This window comes from Sinohyriopsis cumingii, chromosome 17 (genome assembly GCF_028554795.1).
Source record: "Sinohyriopsis cumingii isolate HCF-2022 chromosome 17, ASM2855479v2, whole genome shotgun sequence".
NCBI classification, from domain to species: Eukaryota; Metazoa; Mollusca; class Bivalvia; order Unionida; family Unionidae; genus Sinohyriopsis; species Sinohyriopsis cumingii.
Window position 1 is genome coordinate 109,629,968 of NC_142977.1, and position 17,754 is coordinate 109,647,721.

The window sequence follows — 17,754 nt, forward strand, 5'->3', positions numbered from 1 at the left end:
CGCCAGCCAGCTTTGAAACAACGTTTCTTTTTTCGCTTCTGTTTACATTTAGGTAATGATGAATGTAGTCCCAGTTCGTTTAGTCTAGAGCACAATGTAGTGTGAAGAGCCAAGGAGTGAACATTTAAAGCAATTAATGAGGGTCCATCATAGCATAAACGGGTTGACTGGCGAGTATCACATAATGGCGGTTTGTTCAAAAACATTGGAGTAAGACAGCTGAGAAAAAGTCTAATTATTCTCGTTTCCAAAACAAGGAGATGAAGAAACACATACGAATTTAACAGCCAATACATAATGAACACAATAACGAAGATGAAAACAGGCAACAAGCACAAATATTATGAAAACGGCACTAAAAAATGGAACAGCTGCTTCAAGCCGGTTAAGCGATAGTGGCCATCTTGTTACATAATATCACTAACCCTTATGAGATGGCTTGTTGTCCATCATCTGTCTGTTGTAATACTAATAACCCTTATGAGATGGCTTGTTGTCCATCATCTGACATCTGTCTGTTGTAATACCCCTAACCATTATGAGATGGCTTGTTGTCTATCATCTGACATCTGTCTGTTGTAATACTACTAACCCTTATGAGATGGCTTGTTGTCCATCATCTGACATCTGTCTGTTGTAATAGCACTAACCCTTATGAGATGCCTTGTTGTCCATCATCTGACATCTGTCTGTTGTAATACCCCTAACCATTATGAGATGGCTTGTTGTCTATCATCTGACTGTTGTAATAATACTAACCCTTATGAGATGGCTTGTTGTCCATCATCTGTCTGTTGTAATACCCCTAACCCTTATGAGATGGCTTGTTGTCTATCATCTGACTGTTGTAATAATACTAACCCTTATCAGATGGCTTGTTGTCTATCATCTGACATCTGTCTGTTGTAATAATACTAACCCTTATGAGATGGCTTGTTGTCTATCATCTGTCTGTTGTAATAATACTAACCCTTATCAGATGGCTTGTTGTCTATCATCTGACATCTGTCTGTTGTAATAATACTAACCCTTATCAGATGGCTTGTTGTCTATCATCTGTCTGTTGTAATAATACTAACCCTTATCAGATGGCTTGTTGTCTATCATCTGACATCTGTCTGTTGTAATACTACTAACCCTTATGAAATGGCTTGTTGTCCATCATCTGACTGTTGTAATAATACTAACCCTTATGAAATGGCTTGTTGTCCATCATCTGACTGTTGTAATAATACTAACCCTTATGAGATGGCTTGTTGTCTATCATCTGACATCTGTCTCTTGTAATAATACTAACCCTTATGAGATGGCTTGTTGTCTATCATCTGACATCTGTCTGTTGTAATACTACTAACCCTTATCAGATGGCTTGTTGTCTATCATCTGACATCTGTCTGTTGTAATACTACTATCCCTTATGAGATGGCTTGTTGTCCATCATCTGACTGTTGTAATAATACTAACCCTTATGAGATGGCTTGTTGTCCATCATCTGACTGTTGTAATAATACTAACCCTTATGAGATGGCTTGTTGTCTATCATCTGACATCTGTCTGTTGTAATACCCCTAACCCTTATGAGATGGCTTGTTGTCTATCATCTGACATCTGTCTGTTGTAATACCACTAACCCTTATCAGATGGCTTGTTGTCTATCATCTGACATCTGTCTGTTGTAATACTACTAACCCTTATGAGATGGCTTGTTGTCCATCATCTGACATCTGTCTGTTGTAATACTACTAACCCTTATCAGATGGCTTGTTGTCTATCATCTGACATCTGTCTGTTGTAATACTACTAACCCTTATGAGATGGCTTGTTGTCCATCATCTGACTGTTGTAATAATACTAACCCTTATGAGATGGCTTGTTGTCCATCATCTGACATCTGTCTGTTGTAATACCCCTAACCCTTATGAAATGGCTTGTTGTTTATCATCTGACATCTGTCTGTTGTAATACTACTAACCCTTATGAGATGGCTTGTTGTCCATCATCTGACATCTGTCTGTTGTAATACTAATAACCCTTATGAGATGGCTTGTTGTCCATCATCTGACATCTGTCTGTTGTAATACCCCTAACCCTTATGAGATGGCTTGATGTCCATCATCTGACATCCGTCTGTTGTAATACCACTAACCCTTATGAGATGGCTTGTTGTCTGTCATCTGACATCTATCTGTTGTAATACTACTAACCCTTATGAGATGGCTTGTTGTCCATCATCTGACATCTGTCTGTTGTAATACTACTAACCCATATGAGATGGCTTGTTGTCCATCATCTGACATCTATCTGTTGTAATACTAATAAACCTCATGAGATGGCTTGTTGTCCATCATCTAACATCTGTCTGTTGTAATACTACTAACCCTTATGAGATGGCTTGTTGTCCATCATCTGACTGTTGTAATAATACTAACCCTTATGAGATGGCTTGTTGTCCATCATCTGTCTGTTGTAATACTACTAACCCTTATGAGATGGCTTGTTGTCCATCATCTGACATCTATCTGTTGTAATACTAATAAACCTCATGAGATGGCTTGTTGTCCATCATCTAACATCTGTCTGTTGTAATACTACTAACCCTTATGAGATGGCTTGTTGTCCATCATCTGACATCTATCTGTTGTAATACTAATAAACCTCATGAGATGGCTTGTTGTCCATCATCTAACATCTGTCTGTTGTAATACTACTAACCCTTATGAGATGGCTTGTTGTCCATCATCTGACATCTATCTCTTGTAATACCACTAACCCTTATGAGATGGCTTGTTGTCCATCATCTGACATCTATCTCTTGTAATACCACTAACCCTTATGAGATGTTGTTGTCCATCATCTGACATCTATTTGTTGTAATACCCCTAACCAATATGAGATGGCTTGTTGTCCATCATCTGACATCTATCTGTTGTAATATCCCTAACCCTTATGTTATGGCTTGTTGTCCATCATCTGACATCTGTCTGTTGTAATACCCCTAACCGTTATGAGATGGCTTGTTGTCCATCATCTGACATCTGTCTGTTCACACAAGTTTATTATTGCTACACTACTTGAAGGATTGAAAATTATGTTATCACTCATCCTCCTGAATGGAGGGTCATATGAATGTGGGATTTTCAGTGAAAGACTTCTGGTGCTACTTAGTTAGGCCTAATTGAAAATGGTGCTGATCTGATTTATAGTATGGCTGCCACTTATGAGATTCTTGTTATTGCTACTTCTCATGGAAGTCATATTGACATTGAGTTTTAACAAGACGACTTCTCGTGGAAGTCATATTGACATTGAGTTTTAACAAGAAGACTTCTCAAGGAAGTCATATTGACAATGAGTTTTAACAAGACCACTTCAAAGGAAGTCATATTGACAATGAGTTTTAACAAGAAGACTTCTCATGGAAGTCATATTGACAGTTGATTAAGATGGCCAGTTCTGTGCAACTTGTATTCAAACAGTTGATTAAGATGGTCAGTTCTGTGCAATTTGTGTTCCAACAGTTGATTAAGATGGTCAGTTCTGTGCAGCTTGTGTTCCAACAGTTGATTAAGATGGTCAGTTCTGTGCAACTTGTGTTCCAACAGTTGATTAAGATGGTCAGTTCTGTGCAGCTTGTGTTCCAACAGTTGATTAAGATGGTCAGTTCTGTGCAACTTATGTTCCAACAGTTGATTAAGATGGTCAGTTCTGTGCAACTTGTGTTCCAACAGTTGATTAAGATGGTCAGTTCTGTGCAACTTGTGTTCCAAAAGTTGATTAAGATGGTCAGTTCTGTGCAACTTGTGTTCCAACAGTTGATTAAGATGGTCAGTTCTGTGCAGCTTGTGTTCTAACAGTTGATTAAGATGGTCAGTTCTGTGCAGCTTGTGTTCCAACAGTTGATTAAGATGGTCAGTTCTGTGCAACTTGTGTTCCAACAGTTGATTAAGATGGTCAGTTCTGTGCAGCTTGTGTTCCAACAGTTGATTAAGATGGTCAGTTCTGTGCAGCTTGTGTTCCAACAGTTGATTAAGATGGTCAGTTCTGTGCAGCTTGTGTTCCAACAGTTGATTAAGATGGTCAGTTCTGTGCAACTTGTGTTCCAACAGTTGATTAAGATGGTCAGTTCTGTGCAGCTTGTGTTCCAACAGTTGATTAAGATGGTCAGTTCTGTGCAATTTGTGTTCCAACAGTTGATTAAGATGGTCAGTTCTGTGCAATTTGTGTTCCAACAGTTGATTAAGGTGGTCAGTTCTGTGCAATTTGTGTTCCAACAGTTGATTAAGGTGGTCAGTTCTGTGCAGCTTGTGTTCCAACAGTTGATTAAGATGGTCAGTTCTGTGCAATTTGTGTTCCAACAGTTGATTAAGATGGTCAGTTCTGTGCAATTTGTGTTCCAACAGTTGATTAAGGTGGTCAGTTCTGTGCAATTTGTGTTCCAACAGTTGATTAAGGTGGTCAGTTCTGTGCAGCTTGTGTTCCAACAGTTGATTAAGATGGTCAGTTCTGTGCAGCTTGTGTTCCAACAGTTGATTAAGATGGTCAGTTCTGTGCAACTTGTGTTCCAACAGTAGAATAATGTCATGAATCCTATATTGCAGTAAGAAATAAAAGAACTCAAAAGACCTGATGTTATAAGTTAATGTGTATGTGTGTGTGTAATTGAGACAATGATGGATGGAACAATAACATGTTGAAGTATAACATTGCGTGTATTCAGAGCACTTTTTATGTTGTAGCTGTTATGGTGTGTTGTGTTGGTAATCAAGTGTTGTTTGTAATTTTTGTTCAGTTACATTATGGTTGTGATCTTCCATGTGTACATGGACAATGTGTGATCTTCCATGTGTACAAGGGGCAGTGCATGATTTTCCATGTGTACAAGGGCAGTGCGTGATCTTCCATGTGTACAAGGGCAGTGCATGATCTTCCATGTGTACATGAACAATGTGTGATCTTCCATCTGTACAAGGGTAATGTGTGATCTTCCATCTGTACAAGGGCAATGTGTGATCTTCCATGTGCACAAGGGCAATGTATGATCTTCCATGTGTACAAGGGCAGTGTATGATCTTCCATGTGTACATGGACAGTGTGTGATCTTCCATGTGTACAAGGGCAATGTGTGATCTTCCATCTGTACAAGGGCAGTGTGTGATCTTCCATGTGCACAAGGGCAGTGTATGATCTTCCATGTGTACAATGGCAGTGTGTGATCTTCCATGTGTACATGGACAATGTGTGATCTTCCTTGTGTACAAGGGCAATGTGTGATCTTCCATGTGTACATGGACAATGTGTGATCTTCCTTGTATACAAGGGCAGTGTGTGATCTTCCATATGCACTAGGGCAGTGTGTGATCTTCCATGTGTACATGGACAATGTGTGATCTTCCTTGTATACAAGGGCAGTGTGTGATCTTCCATGTGCACAAGGGCAGTGTGTGATCTTCCATGTGTACATGGACAATGTGTGATCTTCCTTGTATACAAGGGCAATGTGTGATCTTCCATGTGTACAAGGGCAGTGTGTAATCTTCCATGTGTACAATGGCAATGACACATTATATGACATAATCTTTGTTCAGTTATATTGTAGTTTTTGTTGTTGTTATTATTAGCATATATACTCGTGTATATACCTGTTTGCGTACAAGCCAGCTCCACCCAACAGAATAGGTATAAACACAAAGAAAGTGCATGACCTGCGTATAAGGTGACCCATAAGTCAGAGAATACATCACAAGATGCATGCAGTAAGTTCTAAAAACATTTATGTAGGCAAACTTATATTAGCAAATATTACACACATACCTCACTGGGGGTTGGCATGTTTGATTATTACATAGAAATGATATACATTTTTTTGAAAAATCATAAAATTCGTTTAATTTTCAGTCTTTTTACTCTTTCTATTAATTCATATTTGTGTATCTGTTGTTACATTAGACTTGTAATATCTGTACCTCAGTAATTATGTTTTTATTTTGCCTTGAAATTGTAAATACCTAACTCACTAAAATGTGATCCCAGTATGACAACAATGAACAACAATAGGGTTTGATTCAATGTTTGCAATTAGGCTAGTGTGCGTATTTACATAATGGTGCAACTGCATATACATTATAGGTTTGAACACAAGCTGAATTAAGTACATTTCACTGAATGAAGTATATCCCTTGGATTCAAATCATGGGCACCACTGCACTAAATTTTAATGATGTAAGTTTCAGAAAAGATACTTTGAAAATTATGCTAATAGTGTACAGTGTGTGTCATTTAGATTTTTTATGTAGCTTTAACAATTTTTCATTCATTTCGCTATGATGTCTGCAGTGTGACAGTTAATAGTGATGTCTAGCACTGGGGCACCATGTCGCAGACATGTAGCATGATGTCCCGCCTATTCACATCCTGACACCAGGCTGACCAGTCATAACACTAATCTCTTAATGCTGAGCACCCAACGGGGCAGCCTTTAGTACCATTTTTGTTGTTGTTTTTGTAGGGTTTAATGCCATTTTTCAGCACATGATAGGCTATACATGGCAGCCAGTAATAATGGTGGAGGTAGAACCTGGGAAAACCTGGGAAAGAACCACTGACCCACGAGAAGCTACTGGCAAGCTTTCTCACATACCCACACCATTTTTGTAAGTCTTTGATATGACTCATCCGGGGATCAAACCCATGACCTCCAGCATCTGAGGCAGACACTCTAATCACTAGGCAACTGGGGTGGTCGCTAATAGTGTACAAACTGAGTTGTAGATTGCTTTGATGTAAGTGACCTTACACCCCATTTTACAAAACTGCGATAATTGTGTTAATATTACGGAGTGAAAGGCAATTAAACATCAAAGTTCTGGTATAGTTGCAAGTGAAAATTCCCACTTAACCAAGCCATTTTCAGGGTTTTAATGATTACCTTAACTGGCCTGTTTTGCTGTCAGAAAAAAGACATATCTGCCAATTATAAACAAAGGAGATGCTGAAATATCCAGCTTTCCACCCTGTGGAAAATTATGTTTGTTCAGCCAAAACACAAAAGTAAATAGATTGATGATGATCTTAGTTGATCTCTCTACAGAATTTTAGCCTTTATTATTACCGGGGCCCCGAGTGGCCGAGTGGTCTAAAGCGCTTTCCGTCACGGATCACTGCCATCTCACCTCTGTCTGCGTAGGTTCGAGTCTCGGTCTCGGCCAGTGTGGATATGTGAGAAAGCTCGCCGGTAGCTTCTCGTGGGTCGGTGGTTCTTTCCAGGGTTTTCCCGGGTTCTTCCTCCACCATTAATACTGGCCGCCATCTATAGCCTATCCTGTGCTGAAAAATGGCGTTAAACCCTATAACAACAACAACAACAACTTTATTATTACCATTCTTTCACGAACACGTAACAGTTATGTGAATATATACTGGTTATATACCTTGTACAATTAAATGTGTGTACCTTTTGATAAAACATTACCTCAATTTGTGGTATCACTTATATCATTGAAAAAGTGTAACTCGTTTATATGAGGATCAATCTAAATGAAACAGATATTACTAACTAGCTGAAGTGTTATCTGGAAGAATGAGATGTAGTCGAAGCAATGAATAAAGCAAAATCCTGATCTAACATGTGTGGGAATAAACAAGTACGGTACATTATAGTTCAGCCAGATTTCCCAGGTAAACTTGAACTGGCCCATGAATTATGAAGTCTTTATTTCCCTTATTTAATTTTGTGTTGGAGAAACCAGAAAATATGCACATGCAAAATAATAACAAAACCAATCATAGTAGTTTATAATAGTTTATAGTAAGTTTTGGGACACTGAGAATGTATTTTTTTACATGCATATACATCTTAGGACATGGAAGCAAATATTTTTTCTTGTCTCAAGATTTACAGCCATTATGGTAGTCAAGAAACAAATCTTAAAAACTTTAAGATTTAGATTTTGGCCTGCGGATAAGCCCCCCCCCCTTTATTTTTTCCTAAATTTTTCAGCTTTTACATGAGCTCATTCATTATTATTATTATTATTATTGTTTAGTAACACAATTGAGATGTTATTATAATCTAATCTTGTTGACATATACATGAGTACCTTATGCAACACCACTTGAAATGAGCAGAAAATTGTCTTTGAACCTTTTGGAAGTAAGATCAGTGTGGACAAATCCAGGAGAGTGATTTTTAGAAATGGACAAAATACAGTTAGTGACCATTTTAAATTAACACTTTTTACACTATTATAATGTGTAAATTTTATTATCAATTCATTGACTATAATTTTCTATAGAATTTACATTATTTTTCAAAAAGTAAATAGTTTTGTGGTAAAGACACCAATAAATGACAACTTTTTGTGGAGACTTTGGCCTCTAGTCATATTAAAATTCAGTATACACAAATATACTGTTGTGGAATTCTCCACCTTAAATATTTTCTCCCATGAACACCAAGTAGAAATTGACTTGAAACATTGTTTCACAATGGGAAATCAATGTAATACTGTTGAAGATGATCTTAATTTTTTTGCTGCACTGTGAGGCAAATAATGCGAAATGAGTAATACTTATACACTAAGAGTGAGATAAATAAGGTTTAATGAGTAATACTTATAAACTAAGAGATAAATAATATGTAATGAGTAATACCTATGCACTAAGAGTGAGACAAATAATGTGAAATAAGCAATACTTATACACTTAGAGTAAGATAAATAAGGTTTAATTATTAATACTTATGCACTAAGAGTGAGGTAAATAATGTGTAATGAATAATACTTATGCACAAAGAGATAAATATTGTGTAATGAGTAATACTTATGCACTAAGAGATAAATAATGTGTAATGAGTAATACTTATGCACTAAGAGATAAATAATGTGTAATGAGTAATACTTATGCACTAAGAGTGAGATAAATAATGTGTAATTAGTAATACTTATGCAATAAGAGTGAGATAAATAATGTGTAATGAGTAATACTTATAAACTAAGAGTGAGGTAAATAATGTGAAATGAATAATACTTCTGCACAAAGAGATAAATATTGTGTAATGAGTAATACTTATGCATTAAGAGATAAATAATGTGTAATGAGTAATACTTATGCACTAAGAGTGAGATAAATAATGTGTAATTAGTAATACTTATGCAATAAGAGTGAGATAAATAATGTGTAATGAGTAATACTTATGCACTAAGAGATAAATAATGTGTAATGAGTAATACTCGTACACTAAGAGTGAGATAAGTATTGTATAATGAGTGATACTTATACAATAAGAGTGAGATAAATAATGTGTAATGAGTAATACTTAGACACTAAGAGTGAGATAAGTAATGTATGAGTGATACTTATACAATAAGAGTGAGATAAATAATGTGTAATGAGTAATACTTATGCACTAAGAGTGAGATAAATAATGTGTAATGAGTAATACTTATGCACTAAGAGTGAGATAAATAGTGTGTAATGAGTAATACTTATGCACTAAGAGTGAGATAAGTAATGTGTAATGAGTAATACTCGTACACAAAGAGTGAGATAAATATTGTGTAATGAGTAATACTTATAAACTAAGTGAGGTAAATAATGTGTAATGAGTAATACTTATATATTAAGAGTGAGATAAATAATGTGTAATGAGTAAGAATTAATTTAATATATTCTTTGGTTTTTAATTCTTTGTTAAAAGTGTACTTAATGCCATATTACATAATATAAGTATATCATCAACTACATATAATATTGTGTACTGGAATATAATAAAGTAGATCATTTTATCCCTTTCTCTTTTTTAGCAGATCAGCTATAATCATTGTGTGTGTTGTTGGCATTATACAATATGTGAATATGTAAAGATTCCTTCTGTGGAATTACACATGCATTGCATACTGTTGTCTTTTATTCTCTCTTTTAAATACGTTCCCTGATCATATTAACTTTAAGGCTATAAGCTTACTACCTCCTGAAGCTGGCCCTCCAAAAAGGTGAAAAGTATCTTTTCCCTCTATAACAAAGAAGCAAAGGGCAATAAGCCTTATTCATTATCTCCCTTTTGGCAAAGCCTGGTAAACTGTCACTGTTGATCAATCAACAAGAAATCCTGAAAATCCATTCAATATTCTTGAGAATTTCAACCATCCATCATCAAATATGTATTATTTGTGTTTAATGATGAATCTAATGCAGGATGTATACATTATTTTTTAATTTTTTAATCAGTCTTTAGGTTCCTAGTTTTTAGGTGAATTTGCTTCATTTGTAAACTTTGCTGTTTCGGACCATATGGTTCAACATAGTATTATGGTATTATGTTGTACTTCTTGTTAGTCCTGCTCCCAACATTTCCTTTCTTACACTGTTGATAACTGGTGTTGTTTTGGTGACATATTAACATTTTTTTGTGCTTAGTTCACTAACATTTCCTTTTCAAACCACCATTATATATTCAATTTTGATAGTGCCTGCTATACCATGCTTTGTATATTGTGTTATTCTCATTATATCATAGTTCTGTATATATCACAGCTCTCAATATAATGCTGTTGGCCATTGTGAACCCAAACTACCACATTATATTGAGGGAGAGCTGTGCAAGGGAAAGTGGCATATATTCAGGGACTGGTGCAAAGAAAACAATAACATTGTCCTATTGAGTGCCTCAATCCCACAATTGGCTGATTTTTTTTTCTTCTGGCTTTATAAAGAGAAAAAGTTGGCCCCTCTTACCATCATAAGCTACTGGGTGATGATATCTGACACATTCCAGCATCATGACAGATGATGTTGTTGTTGTTGTTGTGGGGTTTAACGCCATTTTTCAGCACACGATAGCCTATGTATGGCGGCCAGTATTAATGGTGGAGGAGGAACCCGGGAAAACCCAGGGAAGAACCACCGACCCACGAGAAGCTACTGGCAAGCTTTCTCGGCAATGATCCATAACGGAGAGCGCTTTAGACCACTCGGCCACTCGGGGCCCCCATGACAGATGAGATTGAAGATAATGATCTTCTAGCTAATTTTGACTTGAATAGACCAAAGTCTCTCAATCTTTTCATAAATGAAATCTCTCATGAGTCCAGACAAATTTGAGCCATTAGCCAGGGCCCCAATGAAGCTACTATCATTAAAAACTTTGTTTTCTGATAGCTTTAGCTTCAGCTTACAGGATGAGTGAATTACGTGCATTTTCAGTGGACCTGAAGCATCTTCAGTTTGGATTGGATGGTTCCATGGTCCTCATGACATGATCAGGATTTGTTGTCAAGAATTGGCTGCCTTCCTTAGGCAGTCAGAGAGTCATCATACATGGCTTTCTCTACAGTAAATAAATTAAGAGAAGTGTCTTTCAATGATCCTGTCCATGTGCTCAAACATTACCTGAGGCATACAGAAAGGAAGAAGAAAATGACTCTTTCTCCCAGTCAAGGATGGGAAAGAGGACATCACCCCTCTGACTGAAGTGGGTCAGCATACACTGATGTCTCAAGAGTTCAGTCATCTCATGGAGATTTTAGCTGATAGAGCAATCATGGCAAACCTTGCCTCTGAGTGCAGTGTTAAAATACAAGACAAAATAGAAGCTATTGGCTCGCCTGTGCAGTCAACCTTCTTGAGTTTTTATCTCCAGGACCTAGGTTCCCAAAGACAAAAAATTGAATCTGGTGAAACTGTGGTCTAGTTCTCTGCCAGACCCTGTTAATATCAGCACAGCCTGCATTATGGGAATTCCTTGTGCTTTCTCAGGATTCTGACACTTTTCTTTGTTGGTAAGAAGAGTTCAGTAATTCTGTTCTTAACTGGTTATGATTGTCTTAGGCTATGTGACTGTCTGCTGTGTTGTGTCCAGGTTAGGAGAGTGGGCTATCATCCATATAAGGAACCCAGCTTTCTTCCCTTGAAGGATTATAAAGTATAGGCAGGATGCTCAACATTCCTGCCTCCTATAACTTATTCTTTTTAAGTGATTGTGATATTATATAAAGGACAAAGTAAATTTTCTAAGTAAATTGTTTCTCCAGAAGGAGAAAGTAAATTTTCTAAGTAAATTGGTTCTCCAGAAGGAGAAAGTAAATTTTCTAAGTAAATTGGTTCTCCAGAAGGAGAAAGTAAATTTTCTAAGTAAATTGTTTCTCCAGAAGGAGAAAGTATATTTTCTAAGTAAATTGTTTCTCCAGAAGGAGAAAGTTAATTTTCTAAGTAAATTGTTTCCCCAGAAGGAGAAAGTAAATTTTCTAAGTAAATTGTTTCTCCAGAAATGCTTACCTGATCACATTACTTTAACACCCTACAACCTCCCCACCGTGGCATCATAACTCGTTGATCCATTCGCTCAGCTTAAACTAGCAATACAGGGCAGTGTTAAGTGGAAGTAGAGGACATTTGTTATTGCCCTTTGTATGATATAGATGGAAAAGATGTTTTTCATCTTTATTAAGGTTGGGATGCAGGATGTAGTAAGCTTATATCCCAAATGTTAATGTGATCAGGTAAGTATTTTAAAAGAAACATAGTTTACTTGGAAATTTGTATTCTTCATAATGATCATACAAAAATGTGTGATTGCTGATTATAATTACTCCAAGTTTGTTAACATTAATTTTTGTCATTTTAGGAAAGGAAGTGGTCCATGCTGTCAGCCTGGAGTCAGTGTTAAGTGGACATGAAAACTGGATCTATAGTGTGAGATGGCAGCCTTCCATTAAAACAGGTACACTTTTATTCCATTAAAACAGGTACACTTTTATGTCCAGTCATGTTTGTGATATTAGATGTACAGTATTGAATGACTTTCTGTACACTTTTTATTCATTGTTTTATGTACAGTATTGAATGACTTTCCATACACTTTTTATTCATTGTTTTATGTACAGTATTGAATGACTTTCCATACACTTTTTATTCATTGATTTAGATGTACAGTATTAAATGACTTTCCATACACTTTTTATTCATTGTTTTAGATGTACAGTTTTAAATGTCTTTCCATACACTTTTTATTTGTTGTTTTACATGTACAGTATTAAATGACTTTCCATACACTTTTTGTTCATTGTTTTACATGTACAGTATTAAATGTCTTTCCATTTACTTTTTATTCATTGTTTTACATGTACAGTATTAAATGACTTTCCATACACTTTTTATTCATTGTTTTAGATGTACAGTATTAAATGTCTTTACATACACTTTTTATTCATTGTTTTAGATGTACAGTATTAAATGACTTTACATACACTTTTTATTCATTGTTTTAGATGTACAGTATTAAATGGTTGATTGGTTTTAATGGTACTTTTTATACAATAATAGCTGTATCAGGACACAGAAGGGAAGATAAGTCTCTTGCTCAATAGACTGGGTTACTGCATCTCCTTTTAGGTGTGTAAATAATTATTGCTGGAAAGGTTACTATTAGCTGTATATCATTCTTAAGAACATTGAAGTATAAAATTAGTAAATACAATAATTAGGGGATTGATGGGATACCAAAATATAGAGGGTATAAAAAATTACACGGTAGGATGATACTGTTTAAACATATTTCTATTTTTTGGGGTGCCTTGTTTTGCAATTTTTACCCTCAGTGATTGTCTTGTTCTTGTAGTCAGAAAGTGATCATATTTATCATTACAAATTTCCTATGACATTGCAAGTGTAAAAAAAATTTAAGACTTAATAATAATAGTAATAATAATAATAATAATAAATATTATTATTATTTATAATAATAATAATAATAATAATAATAATAATAATAATAATAATAATGATAATAATAATAATAAAAATAATAAATATTTAAATTAAAGAATAATTAATACAAAAATTAAGAAAACAGTTATTACCAGCTAAATCTGTTGTTGCAAATGATGACTAAATTTTCTGATCGTCTTTAAAGTTGTCAAAATTGGTATAGTATTGTGTTGCTCAGTCATCCCAAATTATAGCATGGGACATGGAATCCATAATAGTGTATCATGGTATAAGTGAGATCAAATTTTACTAAAATGTTTCTGAACTAAGGATGCATTATTAAGGTTACTGTTATTTAAACAAGATACAATTTTATGGTGATGTATCACAAGCAGCATTGTTACCATGTGTACTGTGGTAAAAGAGAGATACAATATTAATGTAGTGTGAGACAAACAAGGATGTGTTACCAAGTGTACTATCATATAATTGAGATAAAATTTTATGGAGATGTGTCACAAGCAACATTGTTACCATGCATACTGTGGTAAAAGAGAGATACAATATTACTGTAGTGTGAGACAAACAAGGATGTGTTACCAAGTGTACTATCATATAATTGAGATAAAATTTTATGGAGATGTGTCACAAGCAACATTGTTACCATGCGTACTGTGGTAAAAGAGAGATACAATATTACTGTAGTGTGAGACAAACAAGGATGTGTTACTATCATATAATTGAGATAAAATTTTATGGAGATTTGTCACAAGCAACTGTATTACCAAGTGTACTTGGGTATTAAGTGAGATAAAACAATTCTGAGATGTGTCATAAGCAAGACTGTATCCAAGTTTACTCTGGTATGAAGTGAGATAAAATGTTACTGCGATGTGTCACAAGCAATTTTGTGTGACCAAGTGTACTGTGGTATAAGCAGGATCAAATTTTAAGGAAATGTGTTACAAGAAAGACTGTGTGACCAAGAGTACTGTGGTGTAAGCAGGATCAAATTTTAATGAAATGTGTTACAAGAAAGACTGTGTTACCATGAGTACTGTGGTATAAGCAGGATCAAATTTTAATGAAATGTGTTACAAGAAAGACTGTGTGACCAAGAGTACTGTGGTGTAAGCAGGATCAAATTTTAAGGAATGTGTTACAAGAAAGACTGTGTGACCAAGAGTACTGTGGTGTAAGCAGGATCAAATTTTAATGAAATGTGTTACAAGAAAGACTGTGTTACCAAGTGTACTGTGGTATAAGCAGGATCAAATTTTAATGAAATGTGTTACAAGAAAGACTGTGTTACCAAGAGTACTGTGGTATAAGCAGGATGAAATTTTAATGAAATGTGTTACAAGAAAGACTGTGTTACCAAGAGTACTGTGGTATAAGCAGGATCAAATTTTAATGAAATGTGTTACAAGAAAGACTGTGTGACCAAGAGTACTGTGGTGTAAGCAGGATCAAATTTTAGTGAAATGTGTTACAAGAAAGACTGTGTTACCAAGTGTACTGTGGTATAAGCAGGATCAAATTTTAATGAAATGTGTTACAAGAAAGACTGTGTTACCAAGAGTACTGTGGTATAAGCAGGATCAAATTTTAATGAAATGTGTTACAAGAAAGACTGTGTTATCAAGAGTACTGTGGTGTAAGCAAGATCAAATTTTAATGAAATGTGTTACAAGAAAGACTGTGTTACCAAGAGTACTGTGGTATAAGCAGGATCAAATTTTAATGAAATGTGTTACAAGAAAGACTGTGTTACCAAGAGTACTGTGGTATAAGCAGGATGAAATTTTAATGAAATGTGTTACAAGAAAGACTGTGTTACCAAGAGTACTGTGGTATAAGCAGGATCAAATTTTAATGAAATGTGTTACAAGAAAGACTGTTACCAAGAGTACTGTGGTATAAGCAGGATCAAATTTTAATGAAATGTGTTACAAGAAAGACTGTGTTACCATGTGTACTGTGGTATAAGCAGGATCAAATTTTAATGAAACGTGTTACAAAAAAGACTGTGTTACCAAGAGTACTGTGGTATAAGCAGGATCAAATTTTAATGAAATGTGTTACAAGAAAGACTGTGTTACCAAGAGTACTTTGGTATAAGCAGGATCAAATTTTAATCAAATGTGTTACAAAAAGACTGTGTTACCAAGAGTACTGTGGTGTAAGCAAGATCAAATTTTAATGAAATGTGTTACAAGAAAGACTGTGTTACCAAGTGTACTGTGGTATAAGCAGGATCAAATTTTAATGAAATGTGCTACAAGAAAGAATGTGTTACCAAGAGAACTGTGGTATAAGCAGGATCAAATTTTAATGAAATGTGTTACAAGAAAGACTGTGTTACCAAAAAAACTGTAGTGTAAGCAAGATCAAATTTTACTGGCTATGTTATCAAGTGCACTGCGATATAACTGAGGTTAAATGTTACTGAGATGTGTCAAAAGCAAGGATATGTTATCATTTGTACGGTAGTATACGTTGGATCAAATTTTACTGAGATGTGTCACAACCAACAGTGTTATCAAGTGTACTGTGTTATAAATTAGATAAAATTTTACTGAGATGTGTCACAACCAACAGTGTTATCAAGTGTACTGTGTTATAAATTAGATAAAATTTTACTGAGATGTGTCACAACCAACAGTGTTATCAAGTGTACTGTGTTATAAGTTAGATACAATTTTACTGAGATGTGTCACAACCAACAGTGTTATCAAGTGTACTGTGTTATAAATTAGATAAAACTTTACTGAGATGTGTCACAAGAAAGACTGTTATCAAATGTGCTGCGATATAAGTGAGGTCAAATGTTGATGAGATGCATCCCTTGCAAGTCTGTGTTATCAAGTGTACCATGTTATAAGTGAGATAAAATTTTACAGATATGTCACAAAGCAATGCTGTGTCGTTGAGTGTATTCTGTTATAATTGAGGTCAAATGTTACCGAGATGTGTCAATTGCAAGGCTGTGTTATCAAGTGCACTGTGATATAAATGAGGTCAAATGTTACCGAGATGCGTCACAAGCAAGGCTGTATTATCAAGTGCACTGTGATATAAATGAGGTCAAATGTTACTGAGATGTGTCACAAGCAAGGCTGTATTATCAAGTGCACTGTGATATAAATGAGGTCAAATGTTACTGAGATGTGTCACAAGCAAGGCTGTATTATCAAGTGCACTGTAATATAAATGAGGTCAAATGTTGCCGAGATGTGTCACAAGCAAGGTCATATAATCAAGTTTACCATGGTATAGGTGAGATCAAATGTTACTGAGATGTGTCACAAGTATTTCTTTGGAATCAAGAGTTTTGTTGTGCACACTCCCCTCCCTAAATGGGTACTATTATATACAATCACAGTGCATTTGTTTTTCATTAACCTATAGCTTTAATCATGTTAAATAAATTAAATATCTTCAATTAAAAAAAATGTATTCAGTTGAATGGGATCCATGACTGTGCCAAAGTTAAATGGGGACAGTAGTACACCAAGAGACTTCATCATGACGGACCACTGTACTGTATTTTCTTTCCTTGTGTTTTGCTACTTGGTGTGCCTCATAGGACTTATTTATTTACATTAGATAAGAGTTCCTTGACTGCAACCTCAAAAAATTTAAACCATGGAAAACTGAAAATATTTGGACCGACATTGCGTTAAACTGGTAAGTTTCATTGTTTGTATAGTAATTAAAATAGTTGTATCATTATGGCTCTTGATTGTTCACTCTGACAGAATTTAACAGCATGTAACAAACTTGTTATTCAAATGGTTTTCTTATATAAAAAATTAATTACATGTTTTGCAGAGACTGGTTATCATCAGCCCATTTTCTTGCTGTCAGCTTCCATGGACAAAACCATGATTTTATGGAAACCCGATAAGGACTCTGGAGTGTGGGTCGAAGCTGTAAGGACCATTATTTGTACACCACCAGAATTTTGCTAGTGAAAAAATTTAATTAAAAATAGTATTTGTTTTGTTTGACATGCGGATTTTCCAAACTTTGAAATTTTCCAAGAATTCT

The 17,754-nt window shown here is 35.2% G+C and overlaps 1 protein-coding gene across 1 annotated transcript in view; it reads left to right on the plus strand.

Annotated features, from left to right (window-relative positions):
- Nucleotides 1-17,754, plus strand: part of LOC149779656 (elongator complex protein 2-like) — a 79,193-nt gene that overhangs the window by 29,273 nt on the left and 32,166 nt on the right. The window contains exons 9-10 of the mRNA XM_089940473.1: nucleotides 12,620-12,715; nucleotides 17,536-17,636. Of these exons, the coding sequence (XP_089796599.1) occupies nucleotides 12,620-12,715; nucleotides 17,536-17,636 (197 nt within the window). The remainder of the gene's footprint in view (nucleotides 1-12,619; nucleotides 12,716-17,535; nucleotides 17,637-17,754) is intronic.